At 39.3% G+C, this 15,112-nt stretch overlaps 1 protein-coding gene across 11 annotated transcripts in view; it reads left to right on the top strand.

Moving 5' to 3' along the window:
* Positions 1-15,112, top strand: part of MAPK10 (mitogen-activated protein kinase 10) — a 141,205-nt gene that overhangs the window by 86,209 nt on the left and 39,884 nt on the right. For all 11 annotated transcript variants that reach the window (XM_066996608.1, XM_048074386.2, XM_066996607.1 and 8 more), the window contains 3 exons: positions 10,940-11,069; positions 13,272-13,330; positions 14,851-14,989. In XM_066996608.1, coding sequence (XP_066852709.1) covers positions 10,940-11,069; positions 13,272-13,330; positions 14,851-14,989 — 328 coding nt within the window. The remainder of the gene's footprint in view (positions 1-10,939; positions 11,070-13,271; positions 13,331-14,850; positions 14,990-15,112) is intronic.

The raw sequence follows: 15,112 nt of genomic DNA, 5'->3' as shown, positions 1-15,112 counted from the left end.
GTTGATGGGGTTAGTGCATGTCCTGTCCACTGTGCCATGTCCAATATGAAGTTTGTTTTCATTGCTGTTCTCCTTGAGCTATCCCAGGGAAGTGTTCTGTAGGTGAAAACTTACTCTAATTCTCCATATATTTTAAAAATACTTTTTATTGTATATAATTTAGGGTAGCCTGTTTCATCCTGTAGGCCTCTGGTAGAAGTCACTGAAGACTGAGCATATTAAATCAACAGAGCCATTTAGAAGTAGATTTTGATTTAATATGACAAGTTTCTCTGTGAAATGGGCTCGTAAATGGTGAAGAACATCAGATTCTTGAGTTCGCAAAAACACATAAGCTCTTTTGTATGGTCGTTATTCTTAATATCCATTTGTGTGTAACACAGTTGAATCCTGGTCTGAATGGAAGGCTCCAAAGGGATACTGCAGTGGGAGTAGTGGTAAAACCTGAAGAAAAATGGAGTTGCCACTTCATACTCAACTCCCAGCTCTCAATAATCAAGGAAAGAAGGTTGTGCATGTGCTGTGGTGAAGTGAAAAAGGACAAAGAAGGATGGACATCTGAGTGTTTTCAAGTTAACACGCTACCTTATTTCTATTGCTTATTTCTATTCTATAGCTGGAAATCAATAAATTAAAGGTGGGACCATGCCCTGACAATATTTCGGTTTCTATGTGCCGGAGGTGAAGTAGATAGATGTCAGTGTCTCTGCTTGTGTAAACCAGCCTAGTTCCACTGAAATCCAAAGGTCTTCCCATCATGGCGCAGAGCAGGAATTTTGGTAGAAGAAAAGAAAGAACACGTTATTCAGAAAAAAAATGAAGTGAACAGTGCATCCAGTTACAGGTACAATTTCCCTGGCCCTGAAGGGAGTGGAGGTTTTAATTTGGTTGGTTGTGGGCTTTTTCCTGAGTCAGTGCTGAGCACATCTTGAGTTGGGTTACCTGCATTTCGTTTCCACAGTCACGTCTTGCTTACTCCTTGCACTTCAAATTGTTGATGGCTGCTGCGGATTTATCCTGTTCTGTTAAAGATTCTCCAATTTGTATCCATTAGTTCAGATTGTTTTAAGTTTCTCATGCTGTTATATGCTTTGCTGATGTGCTTTGACACTCTGCTCCTGAGGAGGTTTTTGAAGACAACCTTTCAAGATTTGTACAAGTGTTCTGTATGAGAGGAATACAGAAAATACCTTGTCAGTTTGCACTGTGAACTATTACTGCACTGCTAGTGAAATGAACATAGCAATTCAAAAACATTTTCTGCTTTTTGTCTCATACAGTGGCAACACTCGATGAGATTTTTTTTCTCCCAAGAGTACGTGGTTTGAACTGTTGCCAGTTTATTTTTTTTTTCCACTTCAGGAATTTCTTAAATTTTGAAATACCATAAGGAAGCTGACAGCAAGTTTCAGGCTTCACTCATTCATTATAACATTGCAGTGCTTTTCTCCAATGACAATTTGCATTTACATTGTAGTATTCTATGGATTTTCAGCATGTCATTGCCCTGAAATGTCAAAAAATTAATTACATGTATTTGGTTAGCCATTGATCACCGTCTGACTTATACCTGGAACAGCACATTCTGTTTTTTCATTCTGCAAAATCTGTGACTTCGTTCTTCAGAAAAATAGCAAATGTTGAAATTGTCTCGAGAATCTGAATCACTGGCACATGAATTGTAAGGTGCTGAGTGACTCCCAGTGGAAACAGCAAAGGTTTAGTATCGCTGTGGGTTTGGGCTCTGGAATATTAGGGGTGAATACATTTATCTAAATTGAGCAGATTTGTCTGTGAAGGTAACGTTATTAGAATTGGCACAGTAGCACATATTCAGAGTCAGTTTGCTTGCATAGGAGTGAGAGGAGGGAACTTCTTGCGATGCTCTTGTTAATGACTGAACAAATAACTGAGCTTGGTCTGCCTAAGGATTATAGATAGCTGCCATATGTACATTACACTGTACATTACACATCTGAAAAATCAGCTACGTTAATTTAATTGTTTTTAAGAATAAACAGCTTATATTTCATATTTGCTTTGATTCTTAAAACTACTTCTGTCTACTAATTTCTTTAAGTAAGAAAGAAGAAGAAGAAAAAAATATATCTAGTAACAGTGCGTGAGAGATCCTGAGACAGGATGAAAAACTGTTTTTAAATGACAGAGATACCTGAGATGTCATGTTTGAACAAGAGTTACTGTTTGTATCTTCTTTTTGTCCTTGAAAGCTTAAAGGAATGAAAGGATATGGACTTAGATGTAATTACTTAACAAAAAATATTCCTCAAATATTTTTTGTCATGTCCTTTTGTTGCCTAACTGCAGAGGCTCTTGGCAGGGAGATAGTCGCCATGTATTTTATGTTTATCTTCTCATGTTTCATTCCCCTTCACTAGTACACAGAAATCTAAAATGTAATTTAAATCCTGGGCATTACAAACGACATGTAATAAAAAAGTGCCACAGTGCGCTCCAAGAGCATAGAGATCAGAGGCTGTCTCTAAAGTACTCAAGACTGCCTATTTCTCTGACTCTATTTTTCTTTCCTCTTTTTGCCTTAAATAACCTGTATGGTTTCCATGACTACAAAACTTAAGCAGGCAAAATCCAGTCCAAATTTTCCCTGTGCAGATGTGTGTAAAAACAAAAAATGAAATCAGGTGCTTTAGAAACCGTCTGTGCACAACCTGTTTTTGTGAACCCTAAGAGCAGTATTTGCTAAACCTGGTGATAAGCTGCAGTGCTGCAGAGGCACTTTGTGGCTCCAGTGAGAGTGGTGACACCCAGGATCTTCAGCTGGTTCAGTATAGCTCCTAGGTAGAGAGCAAGTTTGTTCATGGTCATGAGTGGATATGGTTAAGCATCTGTGATACTTAGTGCCATTAAAAAAGAACATTGGTGTTTATCAGCTGTTAGTAAGTTCTGTGGCTATAGAGAAGTCACTGACGTTTCTGTGCCCTTAGGTCTTTCAGTGGTGGTTAATAACTCATTTTTATTTAGATTTTTGGCTATCAGGCAGTAACATTTCATAACTCCCTTTATGGATAAAAAGCACCTATCTGCTCTTACCCCACCAAGGGCTTTCCTATGGCCTCTGCCAGGTCTCCTCCTCTTCATATTGCATCTCTTTTGCTCCTGTACTTTGTCACATCCAACAGTTTTAAGATGCTTCTTGCTTCTCCTGCAGTCTCTGGTTATCTTTTCTTGGAAATCAGATGCAGGTAAATACCAGTTCAGTCAGGAAATTGAGACTGGAATTAACAAGTCAGTGCATCGCAGTCCTTGCTTAACCGAGTTCAGTCTTTTCCCTCTAATCCATTATCCTGAAATCCTGTCACCGCTGAAATGAAGATTATTGCATCCTCCGCACTGATTACTGTGTGTCTGACAGCAGAGCAGGACAGGAGGTTTCTTCTGCGGTAGGAAAATTGCTGTGACCATATGGAATCGTAGCAGTGGGGCTACAGGGCAGAGCATCTAAATAAACGGGCAAATACCAAAACAAGAAAGAAATTGAACTGGAAATAGAAAACTAGAGCTAGTCTTGAATGAAATGCAGATTAGTTCATTCAGCTTTCATTGTCAGCATGAATTGGTGCTATTTATTCTCTGACATTAGTGGTCTACAGATTTTCACTGTGTTTAACAGAAAGCAAAAGGTTATCTGTCATCTAATGACTTGCTTTCCTTCTACAAACAGGAACAACTGGGACAGGTGAAGAACCAGAATATAACAGGTATTAAGCAAAACAGAAAGAAAATACAAAACAAGGGATTGCATAGGAAGCCTAAGTGAAGTTTTTGAACAATATAAGACATGTCTTGCATGGCGCTACTGGGAAAACTGACCAGAAAGAGTTGGTGATAAAAAAAAAAAGAAGCAGTTGGGAAGGGCAGCAGAAAGGAGGAGGACTGAGAAGCAGGTGTGAATGCAGGTGGCCGAGAGGACATCAGTGTAGTTTTTTTGGCTTTGTTTGTTTTCTTGCTTTTGTTCTTTTCTGTATTGATGGTAGTAAATTTTTCCATTAAGTTGAAATTCATTGCCCATTTACAAATCAAAACTGCATTTTGTAGCTCTGGAGTCACTAATTCCTCATGATCTATAGAAGGGGGTAGACTTTCTAATAAGGAAAAAAAAAAACACCATCTTATTCTAAAACTGAATCAGGAAAATCTTGTAATTTCTGATGCATTCTGGAGTAACAGGGCCACCCTACAACTTAAGTGACATATTCTTTTGTTCTCGTTAAAGTGGTGAGGCATTTTGGCTTGCTGTACAGCAGGTAAAATATTTTATATCCTGATAAAGTGTCATTTTCACCCATTGCTATCTTTTCTTGTGTCAGAGATGTCCCTCACTGTGAGTTGCCCCAGCTGGATGTGAGCATACTGGATGAGTTAGAGCAGCTTGGGCTGGTTGAGTTAGTTACCGAGTAGGGGCAGGGAGGGTAAATGTGACACAAGTGTGAGCATTGGCTTTGTTCCCTCCCAGAACACCAACAGGTAATGTTTCAACATCTGTGATTATCTGCCTCTGTTTGGAATAACCTTGCAGAAGCCACGGGGTTTGCCTTGGGAAACTAGAATTTGAGTAGTCTTTTAGGGTTAATCTTTTATAAAAACTTTCTTTTTCCTCCTATGCTCATCACATTGTAGATGATCGCTTGCTGACAATATGATTTCAGTGCTTGGTTGAATTTTTGGTTTTTAAGCAGCTGAGGGTTGCAGCAACAAATGTTACCCTTTCTTTCTCCTTAAACTGACAGCTTTTGTTCTCTTCATCAAACAAGCCACTAAGTTTTTTAAATTACAACTGTGAGGTGGGTATGGAAGATAGTAGCTCTTTTCTGTTTCAGTCTGCAGATCCAAGAATAACAGAATCATCACGTGACTGCCAGTTGGAAAGTATTAGAGACTCAGCTTCTGCTCAGACTTTTCCTTAGTGTCCATAATTCCTTAGTCTTGTACATGGCTGTAGAAGGAGGGAACTGGAACTCTTCTGGCTTTGCTGCTTTGACACTTAACAAACCTTGAAAGGTGTCACAAGTGTACGTACCCTGCTGAGAGTTCAGAACATCAAATCTGGAAATTGCTCACCAGATTTCTCATCTTATACCCCTTTGCTAAATGCTGGGTAGACGGAATATTGGACTTGATTGGGTTTAATTACAAATTAGATAGCAAATTCTTTGGCCCTTGTATTTTCTGTCATGGAACACAGATAAGCATCCCTAGCTCTGATCCATTTTTCAGATGTTTACCTTGCTCTGGCTTCAGTAAATTCCCAAGCTTGCAGCATGGTTTGGAAACCAAGAGATTGTTATCTCTTAAGTGTCACTTGTGTGAAGGAAAGCATTTTGATCTAGAGGACTTAAAAACAGAATGAAAAAATGCTGGCTTGTATCACTGACCAGGCTGAATTTCCTAGCCTGGCAGTTGCCAGCATGCAGAATATATACTGAATTAGTGGCATGATAAATGCAGAATCAGAAAGCACCACTTCTCTTCTGACAGTTCTGCCAGAAAATGATGCTACAACTGAGTCACTTACAGAGCTAAGTATAAAATAAATCAGTGGAATATATAGAAATGAGAAGTATGTAACTGTTCTCCTTAATATTTTAATCACCCGGAAAACTAAAATGGTACCTATTCTACATCACCTGGCACACCTCTCAGGAACAGGACAGCTGTCGCCATGTTGCCTTTCATGCTTTGTCCTGATGCAGCTCTTGTGAGTGAGCATGGCTCTGAGAAAGGAGTTCGTCCTGCATCCACCTACAAAACTGAGCAGTGGATTCCAAAATGATGCCTTTTTTAGGGCATCACCAGCTCATGTAACTAGAAAGATGACTAAATTGAAGTTCAAGCGGCAGATGAGAGAGCCGCAGAGCTATTTCTGTACAACCAAAAAGAGCATAAGCTTGTGCATTTGAGTTGTCAGCTCAATCAATGTGATTGTGGTCTCTGCATGGTGTGGAGCTTCTGTTTATGTGCTTAAGGTTTGTGATGGTGATAGAGAGGATAGTCACCTTTAAGAGCTGCTAGAGCTTTTAAGGAAAGAACACCATGTTAACATTAGCAAATTTGGTATTTTCACATGTGTAGTTGTTCTTTAAAAAAAAAAAGTCATTTGTGCAGGCTCAGCATAGTAACAGGACAATTTGTCATGAAGTAGATGAGGACAAATTTTATTCCAGAGCTTTTCTTTCCGTAGTACACTCCAGCCTCTGATTCCCATTTTTCCCAGTGGTTCTAGAAGTGTATAGCTTATTTTGCCACACAGTGAATCATGTTGTGGTTTTATAGTTTTATGCAGTAGGGTAAGTGGAGAACTTACAGTATAGCACTGTTGGAGTATGTTGAGTGGAGTTAAGTAGTAAATATGTTGGCTAAAAATAAGTGTTGTATCCATGCAACTTGCATTGTTTTCTCTATGGTGGCTCAGCCATCTTAATTCAGACTACAAATCTGAAAATTTAGTGGATAGTGGCTGTCTCAATCTGTCTGAACAGTGAAATAGGTTTCACAGTGAAGTTTTTGAATCTTCTTACCTTTAGAAATATAAATTCACTGCACTTCTTATTTTTTTTCTGCTAGAAAGGGCTGCCTGGCTTTGACATTTCAAGCAATGGGGCTGAGTGCAGTACTTAGAATGAATAATAGGTGTTCAAATTGCACTGCGGATCTCATGAATACGAAAGCAATACTTTATAATCCTTTAAGGGTGAAAGTAAAGGGACTGCATGAGGTGTAGACTTGGACTCCTTGGTGTTTGCTTTCTTCAGAAAATGCATGTGTGCATTCGGATCTCTGAACAAAATCTCTAGGGTGGTAGTTACCCAGATACACACCACCACAGATTTAGCAGGGGAGATGCTGATTTTCAAGTAGTTTCTTCTAGCTATGCCTGAGTCTTGTTTCAATAAGCATAGCTATGACTGGTCAAGTGAGCAGTTTTTCTGTTTTTTAGTATTTTCCCTACATTTTTGTACATAAATGTGCATAGACCTCTTTAAATCACCTTTTCTTGTTTAATGTGCAGATAACCAGAGAGCTTTAATCTAACAACTGAAAAAAACATAAGTCAGCTAAAACATACTTGAATTTAACCAGGGCCTTTGGAGTGCTCTGTTTTGCAAAGTAGAAGACAGCATAAGTCTGCCATAGTGAAGCAAGGAAATATGTATTAAAATGCTGCAGTAATAATTTCAGTGATACCATAACATAATGAGACATGAGACCAAGATACTCTGTAGACAAAATGTGCCAAGTATGCTCTTCTCTGTTCTGTAATACTTAATATCTAAATGAAAAATCCATCATGTGAAACGGATGATGAACTTCTCCATTCTCAGAGGACTTCAGTTTGGTACCAGAGCTGTAAGTCTTTGAGGCACAGTTTGAAAGCGCGCTTTTTCAGGGTAGTGCATAAAATGCAGGCTTGGGCAAGCTGAAGAGCAAGACCTATCTTTTCCTTTTTGACTAGATTTTGTGTGCAGTAGGTTTAATAAATACATGGAAGCACGTGGACACTGAATGATACCTCCAGTTCTCTAACAGGTTCCTTTACATTTTGAACCTTTGTTTTTGAAATTGTCCAGTTTCAGTGGTATATGTTTGTTTCACAGCCTGTCCTGGGGGGCTGGCGGCTAGGAGCTTTCTCCTCTCTTTTGGGCTTCTAGTCCATCATCTCTTGAGTAAGGTTGCTTTAGTCCAGTAGTGGCTGGAGAAAACATAAGGAGCTTGAAAAGGATGCAACTACCCCATCCAAAGAGTCTTGAAGATGAAGTCTATCAAAAATTGCCATTTTGTTACCTATCTCTAAGAGTCTATTTTAAAAAGAATGTTTTCTGTGACTTTGTCAGTCAGTTCTGTGGTAGATTATAATGGAAGTGGTTAGTGTTAAGTTCCATTATTGATTAAAAGAGATATTGATTTAAAGATCCTTCCCATACTATATTGTGTCTATTGAAACAGCATCTTGGACGTCAAACTGGAATGCTTCCCTTGGCTTGCTAATTTATGTGGAAAAACGATTGCCTGGTCCTTCAAGTGTGTGATAAGAGAGCATTGATAATTGATTCTTACAGTTTGAACTTGTGCGCAGCATTAGTTGTAAATGGTTATCTGCTTGTGTAAATCCATTGGACTAAAAAGAATTGCACTTAGTTTCCTTTGTTTTCTTTTTCTTTTTTTTTGCTGGAGTCAGCAAAGAAGTTGTTAAATAGCTATAATTACATATAAGCCTTGGTAGCCGTGAATTTATTTTCACATCTGGCTAAAACTTTTCTCTGCTAAATTGTTGTGTGTTTTTTTTTCAAATTATTTACCATTTTTAAAAAGGCAGTTTTAACACCAACATTTACCTTACAAAACTAGTCATAAACAGAATTTACAATGGAAGAGTTTATTTACTGTGTTTTCCATCTGTGCAGCTGCCAGAGATTTGATAGTAAGCTTGGAGGATTCTTTTTCTGAGCTCATATTGAAGTAGAACTAAAATTTAATTACAAGACTGGGAGTTGAATTATAGTCTTTGTTACAAAAATAGGCAACTATATAAATTTGAAAATAATTTCATAGTTGAGCAAAGTTCCAATACAGTTTCCAGAGAAAGGAGCACAGGGTTTACATGTAAGTCCGCTCTCTTACTGGAGATCTTGAAATTGCCTTTCATGCTTGATCTTTTTACATCAGTTCTCAGACACTTGTTACTCTCTCTTACCCCTGTTCCCTTGAGTCACCTGTTCATACAGCCACTCTTCTGCCAGTGATGGAAGTTTGTCTTAAGAAGGCTGATATATATCATCAGTGCTAATCTTGGTGTTCTGAGGAAAGGATTTTGTGTAGCGGGGACCTACGTGTGGTATCTGTAATTTCATTGTAGTAAAATGCATAGTTGGCTGTCTGGAAACAAAAGATTCTCTCCAGTGAATAGCAAAAAGCATCAGTACTATTAATCTACTTGGTGCAATGAATTCACCTATTGATGTCTTGAAGTGGTTGGACACCTTCCATTTATTTGATAGAAGGCAAGAATAAAACTACAAGTAAGATCCTTGTATCTCAAAGCAAATAGTGCTGTACAAAGGAGTATCTTAGTTGTTTTCTTTTTCTCCATAGTTGAGGAAGCAGACATTACAATACGTAGAGGACTGGAAATGGATCATAACACCTAGGGCTTAAGAAAGCTTTGTTTTTCTGATTTTAGATGGGTGCTTTTGTATCTCTTGCCTTGACAGAGAGAGAAAATTCAGAAAAATGATCAGAGAACAGAAACTGGGGAAAATGGTTGCCCAGACAAACTTTTTGGTGTTACTGTTTGGTAACTCCTATGATGATGTGACATAACTAATGAAATTAAAACACATGAATAGAAAATGAGATGACAGTGATTTAAAACATTCCTATATAACTCAACTGAGTCTTATGTGGACTATTCTTTTTAAAAGCTGTTGAGTGATGAGGTAATATGGATTAGCTGAGACATTTGTCTGCTAAAGCATATTCAAAGTGTGTGTCCATCAATGATAGAGGCAAAGCATTTAACTATAGAAAGATCATGTTTTTAAACTCCTTTGGCTTTCTATTTATTTTTACATTTCTTTGTAAATTTGGGGTTTGATGTGAAATAGTTGCACTACGAAAATATTAAAATGGAACTTCCTGAAAATTCCAGAGTATCTCGAAGGACATTCATGAGTTGTTGCTTTTTTCCTTGTCTGCAGACATTCTCAGGGGGAAATCCCACCACCCTGCCCCAAATGTCAATAGTTTACTAAAGCATTCTTCAAAGTATTCCTCACCACCTCTAGTAACCAGCTGCTTTTTTTTGAGGGATGTATTTGGTGTGTTCCTCATGTAGGAGTAGTGTAACTGGAAACCATGCAGGTGGAGGAGGAGACATTTCAAGACAGACATTGCCAACGCTTTTTAGAGAGCTTGTAAATTTTTGTTGGCTTTGTAACTAAGCTTCTGATGTATGCTTTCTGCTTTGTACGTGGTCAGTAAGATGCTGTAAGTGAACGTCAATGAATGCCTACGGTAAGCAGGAATTAATTTCTTGAGAAAAGGGAGACTTGGGAACAGGATCTGAGGACTGTTAGTTGCAGAACACGGCTGAGAACTTGTGCTTTATGAAACGCAGAATTTGGCATTTGTGTAGTCATATTGCAGCAACCAAAATTAAAGTGGTACAAACTCACAGGAGGTGAAGGTTATCAAAATATGTGAAGGTTGTGCAAAATATTTTAAAAGCTAAAAGAGAGTTTTAGAAGCCCGTTTTTAAGAGTCTGCTTTGCAAACCACAGCCTGTATTTCTTCATGTTCTCAAAATTTTTAACTAAACATATGTAACAATTTTTTCATTACTAAAAGGAAATGACAAAGACATTTTGTGAAATTGTTCTTTTTCTAGGTGTGTAAGTAGAACTGGATGATATGGTGTATAGGAATGATTAAATAATTTGATTTCATTAAAAGTATTATAAGGAAAAGACAAAACTCATTCTAAATAAAAGTGGGGAATTGTTCACTGAGCCACCTGGTGAAGGTGTCCTTAATCATGATGGGAAAAGCATATGCCTCTCCACTGTACCCACTGCACGTTGTTGCTTTAGGAAAGAACTTCTCATCTCATCAAGTTTTTATCGTATTTTTATTTAGAGTTACATAATGTTTTCTTTTTTTTTCTTCACTCCTTGAAAATAAATGTTAGCTTCCTATGAAACCAGAGTTCAGAAGCAGTGGTGCATGCTGTACTCTGCTGATGTGGTGGCACATGTTTCCTCTTGATGTCTTCTTTTTTCTCCCTTGTCCCACTACTATTCTCGGGGTGAAAAATGGGAATAATAGGCTTGAGGCCAGGAATTTGCCATCAGAAATGAAGGATGTCCTCTAAGATGTATAACCCTTTTGTTTGTAATTACTGCAGTGCTGCATATGATGCTGTCCTTGACAGAAACGTGGCCATTAAGAAGCTCAGCAGACCATTTCAGAACCAAACTCACGCCAAGCGAGCTTACAGAGAGCTGGTCCTCATGAAGTGTGTGAATCATAAAAATGTAAGTTTTCTATAGGAAACAAGTATTTTGGTTTGTTAGGAAGAAACCTCTTATGATGGATGCCTTTTCACAGGAGAGGAAATGAGAAGTGAAGTATGCTCAAGGTCTACCTTCTCTCTGACACTATTTGCCAATATAGGAGAATGAGTTTATTGCATATACTACTGTAAAGGCTGTGCCAAATGGAGCCCAGCGAGTAGGCGGGGGGTGATGGAAGGGGAGAGAGCAGAATATGTTCTTGTCTACTGTTTTTCCAGAAATATATAAGTGATGGTTGGAATGCTGGCTCCATCCGCCTGTCACTAGGGCTCAAGATTCAAAGCAGTGTTTCTTGAGTTGGAGTGCCCAGCTCAAGTGTCACTCCTTGTTCTGGATTTCATCCGAAACCTAGTATCATACAGATGTGATGTACAGATTGTGCAAGATAAGGGGCCATCATTATGAAGATTATTTTAAAAATGCTGAAGAAAGTAAAGAACCCAAAGCACTTGACCATTTCCATGTATTTGTATGTCAGCTAATAGTGTGGAGCCAGGAACTCTGAAGCCACAACACATTGCACTATTCCTCTTACTTAAAGTGCTCTTGTTGAAATAACATTAGGAAGTTCTAGACTACTCTGCTTTGTACACCCACTACCTATTGTATAAAATCTAGAATTTGTAACGAAGTAAAATATCCTTAACTGTAGCAGTGGACATACCTCATGTCTGTATGTTAATAGTAACTGTTTTAGAACTGTCTGTCTGCCTGTATGTACACTTGCTGTTTTTATAATGGGTTATGTAGGATTGCCCCAATGCATTGCTCAAGGGACTTCCCAAGGATTTTATTTTCTTATAGTTCCTCCTCTGCTGCTGTTGCTGGATGCCCCTTCCTTTCAATAGGAGTGAATTTCTTAGTTAGCTACGTTTACTCTTGCCTCAGATCCTGAAATGGCTTTCTCATTATGCAGAGCGTAGATGAGCTTGAAAAGCATGATGTAAGCTGAGGTTTGATACTTTGCACCAGTCACAAATTCACATGCGGAGAAAAAGGTTTGGCCCTAAAATGACAAAAAGTGGGATTTGTCACATTTAATGTTCTCTGCCCCCACCTCTGGGCATTGACTTTTCCTTGTTTCACCTTGTCAATTGGGTGTGTACCTGCCTCTTCCCTACTGACATGGATTGAAGCTACCCTCAGTCAGAGCAATCCAGGAGGCTTTGAAAATGCAGGGGTGAGTAGTCCTCCATGTAACCAGGAGAATGATGTGTTTTCACTTCGTTTAGAATAGACTGGAGAAGAGCAGAGGACTGCAGAGTAGTGATACTCATTTTAAATGTGTAATTTTTAAAATGCTGCATAAAAGCTGAGGACAGTGCAGCATTTGCTGATTAAGAGTTTTGAGAAGTGCGCATGAAGGAGAAGATTGTCAAGACAAGCCTAGAGAGGTGGTGTAGGCAGAGAGGGAGAGGTTCAGATGTGATCTTCGTGGTGGCTTTGCCTCCATCTCCTACCTTTCCTGCTCACAAGAAGGAAAGCATGAGGAATTTGGATCCCTAAGGTCACGTTTTTCCTCTGTGCTGCTTTGCACATTGCTATCAGTGTCTTTCAGTAGCCCAGCATGTTTAAAAAGCAAGTAATACACCTTGCATAACAGAAGTCCCGTTTTGGCCTAGAATGTACCTGCCCTTCTGAAGTGCTTGTACTAAAATGCAGTACGTCTGGGGATGGAAATTGTGTCAGTTTGTGTGGACAAGTGCCCTCAAAGGAGTTGAGAGTGTGTCAGAGAGAAGGAAGGTCTTCTGTTTACTTACAGTACAATGGTCCTTGATTACTTCTCCCCTCAGACGTGCATTCTCCATATATAAGACACTTCTGGCTGTTGCAAGAGGACTGTTCCCACAGACTGAGCTGAGGCTGGTCTTTGAACCTGTAACTTCAAAATTGAGAGGGCTCTTTCACCGTTATCGTTTTGGTTTATCATTCCTTACTAATCCTTCTCTCAGAAACCATTTCAAGTGCACCTTGAAGAAATCTTAGAGATGTGAGGCATTTTATTTTGAACGTTGCCAGCTTCTTACTGAGCCATGAAGTGAGAAGTGCTGGTATAAACTGAGCAGTGGAAAACAGTTTGTCCTTTAACACACACTTCAAAATGGGTTCAACTGCTTACCTTTATCACTTGTCTTCCTCCTTTTGTCTTACTCTGCTTTTCAGATTATCAGTTTATTAAATGTCTTCACACCACAGAAATCTCTGGAGGAGTTCCAGGATGTGTAAGTAATACAGGAAGTAATTAAACTAAAGCTTTAGAGACGTGGGGCATTACAGTGTACCATGAACTCAGTAACTTGGCAGAATACAAAGGCTGTGAGCTCCTCTAAAAACGATCATGTGTAGACCACGCTTTGGTAGACAGATACCCTGCATTCCCATGTTCAGAGACTTCTGACATTTATAAGGTGCCAAATGTTGGGATTCCTAAGTGCTGTAAGTGTGCAAAGCCTGCTGGTGAGACCCTTCTTGAGAGAGTTACAGTTACTTGCATTTACCTTCAAATGCGTAGGAAGAGGTGTGAGTAGTTAAAAGGGCCTGCTTTTGTGGTGTTAGCTTGCTTGGGAAATGATGGTTGTTGCACAGCTCCCTGAGTCATGAGGTTTTGAAATGCAGCAGTTCACTCTGAAATAATTTCCCATAAGAGAGACAGATGTGAAATATTTCCTCCTTTCATGTTGGCTTTGTACTAACCTTTGACTGCCTACAATTACTTGCCTGGGGAACCAGTGCTAGGTGCAAAGGATAACTAGCGTCTCTGCTGAGCATTGCCTATTGCACAAGCACTACTGTGCGTAGCAGGAACCTGCCCTGAATGAAATTTTAAATAGTGTTTTATATAGCTGAATGCCTTTTATCTTTCAGTCTTTCCCATATTCTGTATGCATTGTATGGAAATGTATTCCTTTCTGTACTCTGATAGCAGTGATGCCAACAGACAGATAGCAGTGGCAAGTATGGTTCTGGTTTTGGTATACGAGTCTTCCGCATAAAATTGTCGCTGCAGACATGTGCAGAGCAGAGGAGATAACTAGTGCTGGGGAGAAGATGAGGCATGTAGGTCACACAGAAATAGAAAGCTAGTGTTTTCCCCAAAGTTTGAGAGTGCTTTGATGCCCTGTTATAATTAAGATTCAGCTGTGCTTATGAGAAGTCTCATAAGAAATGAGCTGTGTGTGTTCAACTTATTAACTTCCCTCTCAAGGGGACTGGGATAAGGTCCTGCTGAGGTTGTCAGTAAAGCTTATTTACCAGAAGCTCAAGACCAATTGTTTGTACTGAGAACTGAGTTTAGTCATGCAGTCTTAGGAGGGTTTTGGAGACATTTCACGTGGGGATGCATGTTTTAGCACCACTTCTCTCAGATTCCTACGTGTGCTGCGGTATCCATTCCTCATGATGATCAAAGGCCAAGTAGTCGTGTCATTTTGATGCTTGTGGCTCTTCTGTGTTCTGCATGGTTCAATTTTGTGCTGCTTGCGTGTGCATGTAAGGTACAGTCTCTGGGGAATGTACTAAGAAAGGCCCACCAAGGACAGCATTGGTGCAGTGAGAGACAAGCACCATGGCGATATGGTTGTGAGCAATTTCTGTGCTTAGCCACTCTCCAGCTATGTTATATCCAGTCAGAAGAAATCAGTGACATTTTGAAACAAGGAAAGGCTTTGTTACTCACTGGAAATGATGCTGTAATTCTTCCTCAACACAGATGATAAGCTCATGACTTTGCTTTTTCATTTAGTTACCTGGTAATGGAGTTAATGGATGCCAATCTGTGCCAGGTCATACAGATGGAGCTCGACCATGAGCGAATGTCTTATCTACTTTACCAAATGCTCTGTGGTATCAAGCATCTTCACTCTGCAGGAATCATTCACAGGGTAAGCAGACTTGGGTTTGAAAGTTAGGGCAGCAAATGGCATCCTCATGAGGACTTGAGAAACCAGTTGAGTATCTTGTGTACTGTGGATCTAAGCCCTATCCCCCAGGAAAATGGCCATATG

The sequence above is a fragment of the Anser cygnoides genome, chromosome 4 (genome assembly GCF_040182565.1).
Source record: "Anser cygnoides isolate HZ-2024a breed goose chromosome 4, Taihu_goose_T2T_genome, whole genome shotgun sequence".
In the NCBI taxonomy this organism is placed as follows: Eukaryota; Metazoa; Chordata; class Aves; order Anseriformes; family Anatidae; genus Anser; species Anser cygnoides.
Note: the sequence above shows the minus strand (reverse complement) of the source record. Positions and strands in the feature narration are given on the sequence as shown.